Source organism: Bos grunniens, chromosome 9 (assembly GCF_055505025.1).
Source record: "Bos grunniens cultivar Pamir isolate PY7600 chromosome 9, Bosgru_T2T1.0, whole genome shotgun sequence".
In the NCBI taxonomy this organism is placed as follows: domain Eukaryota; kingdom Metazoa; phylum Chordata; class Mammalia; order Artiodactyla; family Bovidae; genus Bos; species Bos grunniens.
This window is the reverse complement of record NC_141173.1, coordinates 95,995,848-96,007,901: the sequence shown is the minus strand read 5'-3', so window position 1 is coordinate 96,007,901 and position 12,054 is coordinate 95,995,848. Positions and strand designations below refer to the sequence as shown.

General features: G+C 53.4%; 1 protein-coding gene across 4 annotated transcripts in view; it reads right to left on the bottom strand.

The window, feature by feature from the left end:
* Nucleotides 1-395: 395 nt before the first annotated feature.
* The window catches only part of TMEM181 (transmembrane protein 181), a 63,262-nt gene continuing 51,603 nt past the window's right edge, over nt 396-12,054 (bottom strand). For all 4 annotated transcript variants that reach the window (XM_086318573.1, XM_086318574.1, XM_086318577.1 and 1 more), the window contains exons 11-17: nt 11,073-11,130; nt 7,896-7,998; nt 7,314-7,365; nt 5,744-5,826; nt 4,677-4,766; nt 3,815-3,881; nt 396-3,453 (exon numbers count right to left, since the gene is read on the bottom strand). In XM_086318573.1, coding sequence (XP_086174699.1) covers nt 3,375-3,453; nt 3,815-3,881; nt 4,677-4,766; nt 5,744-5,826; nt 7,314-7,365; nt 7,896-7,998; nt 11,073-11,130 — 532 coding nt within the window. In that variant the 3' untranslated portion in view covers nt 396-3,374. The remainder of the gene's footprint in view (nt 3,454-3,814; nt 3,882-4,676; nt 4,767-5,743; nt 5,827-7,313; nt 7,366-7,895; nt 7,999-11,072; nt 11,131-12,054) is intronic.

Sequence of the window (12,054 nt, the reverse complement as noted above, 5' to 3'; positions counted from 1 at the left end):
TTTTGTGTCCACAATAATTAGCCCATTAAGGAGTCAGAAAAGGTGTTGGGAGGTTATCTGATTTAAAGTTATATCCAAGTTAAGTGAGGTGGGGCCCAAACCCTGGTCTTACCTCGCCTTCAGGGCTCATCCAGGGCCATGTTTACACAACAATAGACACACTTCTGCATCACCTGCTGAACTGGAAAAAGCCCTGCTCTCGTCCCTAAAGTGCCTAAATGGTCACCTTAACGCCACATGCAAAGAGGAAGCCACTGTACATAAACAGGATCAAATATTAACAGTGTAGTAACATCCACCAGAATGGTAGTAAAAAGCTAAAGATTCACACGATTTGAAGAAAAACCAGAGTAGAGAAACGCAGTCTCAATGAAGCCACTCCCACAGTGTGAATCTGCCGTAAATAAACGTTTATTGACTTCTGATTACAGTGATCATTCTGTGACCCAGGGTAGTGTGCTCGCTGAAGCACTTCCAGGGTCTAATATTCAGCTCTAGCTTTCCCATTGAGCCTAAGATTTAGAGTTGTTTTATTTTACAAACATTTACAATCCTTTTGTAAAAAGGCAGTTTCCAGTAGCAGAAAATCCTTCTGTGTTTCATAGTCTGGCGTTACATTCTTGTGTCCTACATCCAGTCCTCAACGAGATGTCCCTTTTCCTCACCCCTTCTCTAAGCTTCGGTGTTCTTCCCTGTGAAGAGGATTCCAGGAAATAAGGTACTGACCACGTCGTACGTAACATACTGAACAGTAACTTTACCTTGAGTAAACAGTTCACAGAGTACTTGAGGCTGGTGACATTTGTCCTGTAACCTGCCCATTTAGCAAGCTGGCTTTACATACTGAATCTGAACTTTTACTGCAATCTGTAATTATGTACAGGAACAATCTTACAAACCTTGAATATATTTTATATATCCCCTTCTTTAGCCTTTCAAATGGGGCTTAAGAGAGAAAACTGCATCACTGCGCTGCTTTAATGATTTAATAATAAATCAAGCGGACCTTTATCCTCATGGATAATGAAGCTCTCTAGGGAAACTGAAAGGTCTGTGGTCATCTTCCAGGTTCCCCAGACTAGACCAGTATAAAAAATTATCCCCAAGATGATGTTATTCACGCCGTTACCATGGAAGAACTAAAGTCAGCCCTTTGGATTTTTAATTTTAGTTTACAGAACTCTGATAACCCTCCAAGACCAAAAAAATAATAATTTTCCTGCTACCATCTAAGGTTGCTGGCAGACTTTAGTGTTATAACCTAGTACCTATGGCACATGCTAAATGCTATATACTTTAAGCACATTTTTACATGGAAGATGTAATATGTTGACATACATGATACACCAGAGAAGATAAATTGAAAATGCATGATTTAATAAAGAACCATTTCCCCCTACTTTCTTTCATAACTTCCTTGTTTCCAATCTAGTTACAGAAAGTTAATAAATACTCCCTTATTTTTCATTTCACTGACCTGATGCTATCAAGAATCAACGTACGAAGATCAATCATCAGTTAACAGTTACACTACAGGACAAGAATAAGTTGTAAAAATGCCTAAATGTGTACAGCTAAATGCCTCAGATACTTTACAATTACTGGTAAAAGCGTTCCAAATTATGGACAGTTACAACAATTAAAACTTGTAAACTGTAACATACTAGAATACATTAATCAGCACAAGTAACTTTTCATCAGTTTACATAAAATTACTTATATGAGTCTTAATAGAAGTAAGTTTGGTAACAGAAAATTTTTTCAATACCTCTGAATATACAGAATCAAAAAAAAGGAATCACATCATTGCAGATGTAAAAACCAGTAAACTTGAATTACCCTTGCAACAACACAACTGTTTGAATTCAAACTTTCTTATTTACAGGGTTTTAAAAACAAATATAAATGGAATCCATATTAAAGGTATGTTAAATTAAGAAGAAAAGTACAAAGTCATAATAAATAGTCTTTCAGGAAGCTCTCTAAGGCCCGGCACTACCTGAAGAGGACTATGCCTTTGAGCTCTGCGTGGTAGCTGGAGAGTCAATGCATAGATGGAGAAAGTGGAGGCGCTGTTTGCAGGGTGGAACAATCACGTCCCTACCTGTTGTGTTTGCCCAGATGGCACGCATCAGGATGTCTGCAGTGCTCACAGGTGAACCGTTCAAGAGACGAGTGTGCATGCCAGAGGAAAGGCAAAGGAGACAGCTCCACCTCCCACACTTGGCCTTGATAGAAAGGAGCTGGGGTCTCCAGGGCCTTCTCCTGGATTCAGCAGCTCCAGACGGCACTTACGCAGAGCAATTCACCCGTTTACCTGACGACCGTGTGAAGCTCACGAGGCAGGAATGATTCCCCACAAATTACCTTCTCCCCAAAGATGTTCTTCCATAAACCATCTAAAAATGTGTTACCTTCTTGCACCTAGTTTCCAAATGTGAAGCTGAAGAGCTTTTTGGCAATAACGAATCTGTAGTATTGTTATCAGTCACTTGTTTAGCTTTTATTGAAAAAAAAAAAAAAAGCTCTACAGGAGTATCGTCCTTAACAGAGCTACTACTGCTCAATGGAATTTCATGGGTACCCTCCTCCCCACCCCAACCACAGGGGCCTCATCCATATTCATGACATAAGGCTCACAGACCTCTAGAAGACTCGTGACAGTGAGACCCTTCCCTGTCAACTGGAGCTGACGACCTGTCAATCCTTAAGGAACCCTGTCGAACCCTCCTCAGAACTCCTGAGACCCTGGCTCTGCTTTGGTGGCGGTCTTCACCTCGAACCTGCCCACCCAGCCTCCCTCTCCCCCTCAACAGCCCTTGCGTAGACGTCTCATAGCAACCGACCCCGGTGACCCGAAGTGGAGATGCGTGGTCATCCGGAGCCCCGGCCGCTCAGCGGGGAAGGACCGCCCTCGTGGGGCAGCCTCAGAAATGGGCTTCCCTGTGAAGGGTCGACAGCTGGTGCCACGGGGCAGGGGAGAAAGGGAGCGAGAAGGGAGCGCCACCACGCTGCGGGCCACACTCACAAAGGCTTTCCGGGAACTCAAAATCAGCAAACTTTTTTTTTTAAGCATGTAATTCTCTCTACTAAGAACAGGAATGATTTCTTTCTTACCATTGAAAACAGCTTGTCTCTCATCTGGAATCTGAAAAAATGATTTGGCTAAAACTTTTTGTCAGGGCCTCTCTTCCCAAATAAACGCCATCAGTGTGACGGTAAATTTAGGCCCAACATTTAAATTAGCCCTCAGTTTTGGTTTTCCTTTCAAACATGTGTAAACGAATGAGGACCAGGGCGTCTCTGCACGTCAGACTGGTCCGGGTCCGGGGAAGGCAGGCCGGGGCGCGCTCGCCGGGGCCAGCGGCCGGGCCTCAGTCGCTCTCGGAGCCCTCCTTGTACTGGGCCCGGATGGCCTGGCCGTTCTGCAGGGGCATCTCTTCATAGTCACTCCTGTCACGGAAGAGACCTCTGACACCCCGGGCTCCGACAGTGTGGACTTCTCTCCACGCCGCGGCGCCATCCTGAGAGCCCGGCCCCTGCTGGCTCGCCCCATTCCTCTCGCTGCCTCCCCCTCCTCCAGCCCCTCCACCGCCAGGGCCTGCAGCCCAGAACCACGTGCGCAGATGCCCAGCAGGAAGGCACGCGGCCCCTCCTGAACCAGGGGTCGGAGACACGCCTGGGTGAATCAAAAGGGCCGATACTGTGAACAGCTCCTCAGATGGCTCGCCAGCCTCCTTGGTGAACGCACAGAGGCAGGCTGAGGGCTTCCCGCGGGACAGACAGCCTTTAGCAGAGATGGGACTTAACGTACCCGTAGATCACGTCGTCATCCGAGTCGTTGAGCATGGAGAAGGCAGGGTTGTCCTTCAGCTGCGACTCTGAAAACCAACAAGCATTGTTGTGTCATTAGCCCGGAGAGGCTGGGCGCTGTCCTGGGAAAAGGATGAGGGTCGGACAGAGCTGGATTTCTGTCCTCGCCTCCACCGGTTACGGCCGGTGTCAGCCGGACAGGTGGTTCCGAGTCCTGGCGGGGGATGTGCTCACCTACAGGCCAGGACAGTGTGGGGAGGCTTGGTGGGAGCCTGGGGGGACTGAGCCCCCTGGAGGAGACTGCGAGCCAGCTGCCCCACACCCTGGAATCCTCCCAGGTCCTCACGAGAGCCAGGCCACCCTCCTACCTGGGGCCTGAGCTACCCCTGGTCCGGATCTGTCACCGCGGATGGGAGTACCAAATGCCGCCAGGGCCTTGGGCACGTACTGGGAACTCCTCCACGGACAGCCTGTAGCCGGGGTGCGCCAAGTGCTGCCTGGGTTCCAGAGAGCTTGCCCCCTTCTCATCCCGGGCGGGAGGGCTGCTGGGTTTGCTTTTTGGTTTGGTCCTTGGGGAGGTGGGCTGGGGGTACATAGGGCTTTCTTTTGATGGTCAGGGCACTCGTGTTCCACAGATCATTTCAGGGCACCGGGCGGGGGGAGTGTCATGATGCTCGTGTCAGGGCCCACCGACATGCTCGGTTCTTGCATGAGGGGCTGTGATGACACAGAACTTGCTGGGCTCCACCTGTAGCTTGGGGCTCACTGTGAGTGCCCACCTGGTCTCCCTGCTCCAGAGCAGGTTCTGCAGTCACGGCGCCCCTGCCAAGGGGAGGTGGGCAGGGAGTCAGGGGGCAGCTTACCATACAGGGCGTTCTTCGAGGGCGAGTACACAAAGGCCAAAGTGTAGAGGTAAAAGTTCAACAAGCCGTAGAAAGACAGGAATTCAGCTGGTGACAGCGGTCAAGGGAAGCAGCAGGCCCGGACACGTCTCCTTGCTGTTAGCCAGCCCCGCCCCCAACCAGCTAGGCCCTTGGGGGTCCATGCCCAGACGTCAGGGTGCCACAGGGCAGGTCCAGCCAGAGGGCACAGTAACCTTCCCGGGGCACCTGGAATCCCCAGGTGAGCTGTGCCCTCTCCTATCCACGGCAGGACCTGCTGCCATCAAGTCACACACAAAGGGTGGGAAGGCCACACAGGTATGGGTGAGTCAACGGTGAAATGAAGACCTGGAAACAAGACTCTCAAACTGGTCCTTCTTAGACTTTTCTGAATTACAGACCCTTTAGAGAATCTGATAAAAGCTTAGTGTGAAACTCAGTTACCGAATTGTGAACAATCATGCATTGACTCCAAGGATGTAAATAAGAGGCCCCACAGAAAGAACCCAAGACATCCAGGGTGAACCCCAAAGTGTCCCCTGATGGATGCCACCACTGAGAGCAGAGAGGGGAGCGCACAGCTGACCTGGTCATGCATCTGAAAGGGGGGTGGTTACTGCCGAGCAACGGGGCCTCCGGGATCACAGGAGCCCTGCCCTGAGACACCGGTGTCCCCCACAGCTGGACACACCTGGGAGATGCTAAGGGATGCCCTCTGGGAGAGAAGACTCCCGAGTCAGTGCTCGGCAGGGGGAGGCGGGCAGCCCCGGCCTGACCCAAGGGAGGCTCCGATGGTGACTTGCCCCACTCCAGTCCCCACCCCACAAGGGGACAGCCGTGGCAGGTGCTGGGGTCCCCGGGCTTGACCCATCTGGTGAGCGACCCCTGGGGACGGCTGAGCCCCGCAGCAGCCTTGGGGCCTCTCACTCGGGGGGACAGGCGTGGAGCCCCCAGGGTATGCTGGACTCTTGCCTCTTCTGGACGCTCAGAGGCCTGAAATGCTACCCACTCCACTAGGCTGTGCCTGACATCTTCCCAGAAAAGGATATAATTCTGGTAGTGAGTCGACAGTTCAGCTACGAAATTGTCCTGTAACACTTGTGCTCCGAACCTTAAATAAAGGATGACGATGCTGAAAAAAAAGGGAGGGAGGGAGGAACAATATGTAAAAACGTACCAAGAAACGGCACTAGCTTCATATGTCAATAAACTTGCTACTTTCGCTTACTCTAGTCACGATTATTTCTGCACGGAGACTTGCGTGTGCACACACACGCACGTGCACACATGCGCACACGGCCTCTCTGCTGACACGTGTGACCGCAGGGTCCTGGTACCCAGAGCCCACCTCCCCTCCCTGAGGTCCAACCTCCGCTCTGGCCAGACCGACTGCTGAATACAATGTAAACCAGGTCTCTTCCCTCCCGGCCGAACGCCCTGCGAAGACCCCCCATCACGGAGAACGGAACCGGGCTCAACCTGACTTCCTGGCCACCCTTGCCCTCCCATCCTCCACCCCACACACTGCTGTCCCCGAGCCGAGCTTCAGGGCCCAACTTCAGGCCACAGATCCCCCACCCACCCTGCTAAAGCAGCCACAAGCCCCCAGCTGTCATCACACCTCTGTTTTCATTACGGCACTTCCGCTCTTTATTCATTGTTTTTTTTAAATCACCGCCTTCCTCCACTGGAATATAAACACTGCAACAGGGAGGAAGGAGCCTGCCCGCCTGTTCACCAGGGCAGGCGCTCCATAAACCTCTGCACCAACGGGCCGATCCCCTTGAAAGTCAGATGAAGAAAGATCACAAAGCCTAGGAGCTTCAGGGAGTCGGTCCAAGGAGACGTGGCTCCCACGCAGTGGGCAGGGGCAACTGGAGGGCGACAATGTGCGGGGGTGGGGGGGAGTTTGTGCAGGAGGAGGTGAGCTGGGTGTGAGGCCGCACCGAGGGCTGAGGAGAGACGAGTGACAGCCACACACGCATCTCTACCTTCAGGTGAATGCAGAGGCAGAATACAACCCAGCTCGTTTTGAAATGCGGGCTGAGTTCACATGGCTTGGTGAGGGCGGCGAAAGAACCCGGACGCCTCCAGGATCCCCCACCCCACACGGCTGGGACCCCAGAGCAGCGGTGGGGAGCCGGCCCCGGGGAGCCCTGAAGGGGCCCCACCAGGGGAAGGGGCTGACGCCCACGTCTCTGCCGCTCGCACAACCGACAACCGAGAGCGGAATGCAGACACTACGCTTCTCTCAGGGTTTCGATCTGGGGAGCAAGGACCTGGGATTCATTCAAAGACACGGCCTTCCGCGCCCCCCTCAGGTGAGGTTCAGGGACCCCGACTGGAGGGACGCAAACAAAAACAACTCCTGCTCACAGACCCGTCCGAGCACAGCACCTAATCCTCTGACCTTCTAATCCTCTGACCCGTGTTCTCCTGCGCCCGCTGCTTCCACAGTCCTGTCTCCCCGGGGCCCTGCCTGGCAGGGGAGGGGCCTCTGACCCTGCGGACACCTGGCGAGGAGCACCCTAAAACTAACCCCATAGAAGGGGACAAAAGATACTCGGGACCGTAGAACAAAAACTCACATTTGCTTCTTTCAAGCAATAGTCTCCTTACCTGATGACGAGCACGACAAAAGTCAACGCAGTCAAGAATTTTAACCTGAGATCTGAAAGAGAAATACACACACGCTTCTTAAATCACCACACTGGAATTAAAATCCACTCATCCCAGAGATCTTAAAGACAAAAAGAAAGCCAAACTCTCCGAACAAAACCCCCTCCCATCTGGACTCCACAGTTAGTACCTGATGCCCAGGAAGACACGCTGTCCCACCTCCCCGAGTCTGGAAGGGTGCCCAGTGAGTCCGTGGCCATTACTATTTGGTTGTCACAGACTGGGGGGCAGGACCCTATGAGATCAGGTGACTTGCCTCGATTCAAAAAGAAGGAAACCCCCACCCCCGCCGCCTCACCCGGAAGGTACGATTCCAGAAGGATCCAGGCAGCTCCAATAGCCACACACATGGCCCCCGGGGGCCCCAGCTGACCTTCTGGGCTCCTCCTGCCCTCGCCTGAGGCACTGTCCACATGGCCCAGTCACCCCGGCAGCCCTGCCGAGGTTCCCCCCAGCCCGAAGGTGCCCGCCTCCCCGACCTGGCGGGCGGCCCTGCACCAGGGGTGGAAGACCAGCACTCACCTACGTAAGGCATGTGACCCAGCTCGGAGCAGGCCCGCACGATCAAGAACAAAAGGTATAAGATGTACACGGCGGCCACCACCATGAAGAAAACCTTCATTCCCTGGCAGGAAACAAGACAGGCCCTTGAACGCCCATGGGGTCTCAAGGGTGGTCTTTCCCTCTGACGCCATAAGCGGGAAAGCCAAGCTTTTCTAAAAGGACCTGGAGTCGAGGGTCACTGCCGCGAGCAGCACAAGGACACGCGGACTCTTCTCGTGCGGCACAGGCAGCCAGCTCACCCAGGGGCGCACCCCGGTCCCCGCTCATCAGACGAGCAAATGCCTCCCTGGCGCATGGGCAGCTCTGGGCCTGGGGCCCAGAACATACTAGGTGCTCAGTAAATGTGGTGGCTCCTGCTTGCCCCTCCCCGGGGTGAGGGCCTGGCTCCCTGCCCTGCTCGGGAAGATTGCGACGTGGGTCCGGCCCAGATCTCAGCTTCTCTGGACCTCGGTTTTCTTCCGAGGACCAAGGGGACTGAACCAGACCATCTAGAAGACTCTAGGTTCTGCGACCCTGAGGCAGGGAACGCAGGACGACTCGTCTGCACTCGGGAGCTGTGACAGCGAAGCTGGCTGACGAAGGCCAGGTCCCACTGCGCTGGGTGCATGGTGCCCCTCCTTCTGCAGAACCTCTGCGAGAGTTAAGCCGCCTGTGCACCTGACACCCCCAACCTCCTCCTCCCGCCCCGGCACTTCCTTCTCAGAGCCAGGACTGCCCTGCACAGTCAGTAGACAAAGGGTCTCCTCTGCCTCCTCAGAGCCTGTGACTTCGGCCTGGGCTCGGTTTTCTCGTCTGTAAACAAAAAGGATTTCACGGCCTCCATCCTGGGCCCCTTCAGCTATCTCTCTAGAAGCCTGTGATTTCAAGGGTTTCCTTTAGTAACAGGACTAGACTGCTCGGTCTGTCCTTCCTGTGAGGACTCCCGAGCCCCTGGCCTCCCTGACTGCCGGGCTGAGGCAGGGACAAGTGACGAGAGCCACGGTGACCCTGCCGTGCCGGAGCCCGGCCCAGCACTTCACCCTCCTTCTCTCTCTCAATCCTCACGACGACTCAAGGGAAGATCCCCTCACTGCCCATCGCACAGATGATGCAGGGGGACGAGGGAGCGGCGGCCGTGGCCCAGGACCGTGGGCTTCACCAGCAGGTCGGGGAAGCCTCGTCGGAGCACAGGACTGGCCTGTGACCTCGGGCAGGACGGGAATGTGACCTTGGGCAGACCTGCCCCACGTCCTCCCGTGAGAAGTGAGCAGTGACCGTACCAGACAGAAACTCCCTAACTGTAAATTAGCATCAGTTCAGTTCAGTCGCTTAGTCATGTCCGACTCTTTACAACCCCATGACTGCAGCACACCAGGCCTCCCTGTCCATCACCGACTCCCGGAGTTTACTCAAACTCATGTCCTTTGAGTTGGTGATGCCATCCAACCACCTCATCCTCTGTCGTCCCCTTTTCCTCCCGCCTTCGATCTTTGCCGGCATCAGGGTCTTTTTCAGATGAGTAGCCTGGAAGGTACAAACTCAACCAGCAGTGTCAAATGTCATCTGTCACCAGGGCTGCAGAATCTTCTCTGACAAGGTGTCAAAGCAGCTCCTTCCTCCCCCTTCCTTAGTGTCTCCACCATAGAGGGGCCGCCCTGAGGCCTCGCCCCTCAGGAGACACAGCTGAGAGCCTTCCTGGGGCGTCCAGATTCCCCAAGGGTCCGCCCTGCCCCATCACAGCTCGGGGACAGTGTCTCCCCCATCTGGCCCAGGACACCTCCCCCTCCTCTGCAGCTCCAGGGGCACCCCGCCCTGCAAACCTACGACAGCATCCCAGGGCTAATTCAAAGACACAGAGAGGACAAAACAAACAAAGACACCGCCTCCCCGCAGTAACGGGGGCCTGCGGTCCACAAGGACGCACCTGGTGGGCCCCTGCACACTGCAACACTGGTCTCTATTTCCCACGCCTTCTCTCCCTCACAAGGTCACATATCCTTTGAGAGCAAAGGTTATGATGTGCTGTTCATAAGGCACACACTGACGACCTTCAGAACTCCTCAGACTCACAAGCAGTGGAGCGGAGAGGCTACGGGCACTCTGCTGCCAGAGTCCAGTTAAGGATCAGTGCTGGCACCAATCCCTTTGACACGTCTGTCTCAACCGCTTTTCGACACAGTATCATCATTCACTACACTTCTCTCCTTTCAGACAGCAGTTCCCACAAAGAACCACAGACTTGATCACCCTCTGCAAAGCTGCACCGGGAAATGTCGGAAGCTCACCTGGGGTCAGGATTCAGCTCCGGGGCTCGCCCTGCCCGGGGACAGGACTCCCATTCTCCCCCGGCAGGGGTCCGGGTCACCTGGGGTCAGGATTCAGCTCCGGGGCTCGCCCTGCCCGGGGACAGGACTCCCATTCTCCCCGGCGGGGGTCCGGGTCACCTGGGGTCAGGATTCAGCTCCGGGGCTCGCCCTGCCCGGGGACAGGACTCCCATTCTCCCCGGCGGGGGTCCGGGTCACCTGGGGTCAGGATTCAGCTCCGGGGCTCGCCCTGCCCGGGGACAGGACTCCCATTCTCCCCGGCGGGGGTCCGGGTGCCCCTCAGCCCCAGGCACCTCCACGCCTGGGCGCCACGGAAGCTGCACCAGGATGGGTTGCCCATGAGGCACCTACATATCCCGGGCCTCGAAAGGAGGCCACACTCAGGGCTGGCTGTCATTTGCATTAAATAAAGACGCTGGAATCCACCTTCCCAAAGTGCGAAAAATTTCAGGACTGAGACAGCGCAGCATCACCCGGAGGGCCAGGCCCTGGGGCTGTAGAGCTCGCGGGCCCACGAAGCCAGCCCCAGTCTGCTTCAGAGAACTAAGTGAACAAAATGTTTCCTTAACTATTCTACAATGTTCCTAGAAATCGGCACAACCTCTGTGCCCTGGCGCTTCAACCATAAACCAAGGATGGGGAGTGACAATGTAGGGTTTATTTTTCCTACTATTCAAACACATTTCCCCCAGTTTTCCACCTTTCTATGGCCCTTGTCAAATAACCAGTTAGCCAGCTTGTGTCAACGGCACAATTTAAGTTAAAAAATTGAGTCATTTTTTAAAACAGCAGTTAAAAAAAAAATCCGCAGGTTTCACCAACAATCCTTACCTGAAAATTTCCTGTGTCAACTCGATACTGGTACATTGGATCATGTAATTCATTGACTCTAAAGATACGATGTTACCAAAAAAAAAAAGCCATAGATTAATAACTAGTTTATTTTATACTTTCTCTCACTTGGCTTTTTAAAAAACTTACTAATATAATCTACTCACTGACCAACCATAAAAGATTTTTGAAAAGTAAACCTTGGTTTATGAGAAATCTCGAATTACCTACTGAACAAGAATACAACACGATTCAACGGCCCACAGTCCTCAGTATTGTAAAGTACAGTATTTTTCATTAAGAGAATCTCTATACTATTTCAACTTTGAGACTGATTTTCAATGGCACCCCACTCCAGTACTCTTGCCTGGAAAATCCCATGGACGGAGGAGCCTGGTAGGCTGCAGTCCATGGGGTCGTGAAGAGTCAGACACGACTGAGCAACTTCACCTTCCAGGCACCCTGTCTATGGCATGTATGGCACCAGCACACAGATGAGCACCCGAAGACAGCAATGTGCGAAGCCGCTCAGTCTGTATCTGACTCTCTGCGACCCCATGGCCCACAGCCCGCCAGGCTCCGCTGTCCGTGGGATCTTCCAGGCAAGAATACTGGAGTGGGTGGCCATGCCCTCCTCCAGGGAAAGACAGCAAGAAAGGTAAATATAAACTTCCATGAAACTCATTTCAAAATGACACTGGTCACTGAGATGACAGGTGGGCAGGGACAGAAGTGGACGTGAGCTAAGTCCTGCCATCATTGTGCCAAGAAATGAGATGTGCCAGCTTCTAAAATCATATCCCTGAGATGGAACGAGTTTCTGCAGAAAATTCTGTTTGGGTGAATCAGGCTGTTACTACGTTAGGCTTCTGTGCAGTGCCTTTTTACTGACAGACAGAAATATTAAAGATCAACTCTGGGAGCTGGTGTGAGGATGGGAAGGTTTACAGACACAAACCAAAGGAGAGAATCAAAACATCTG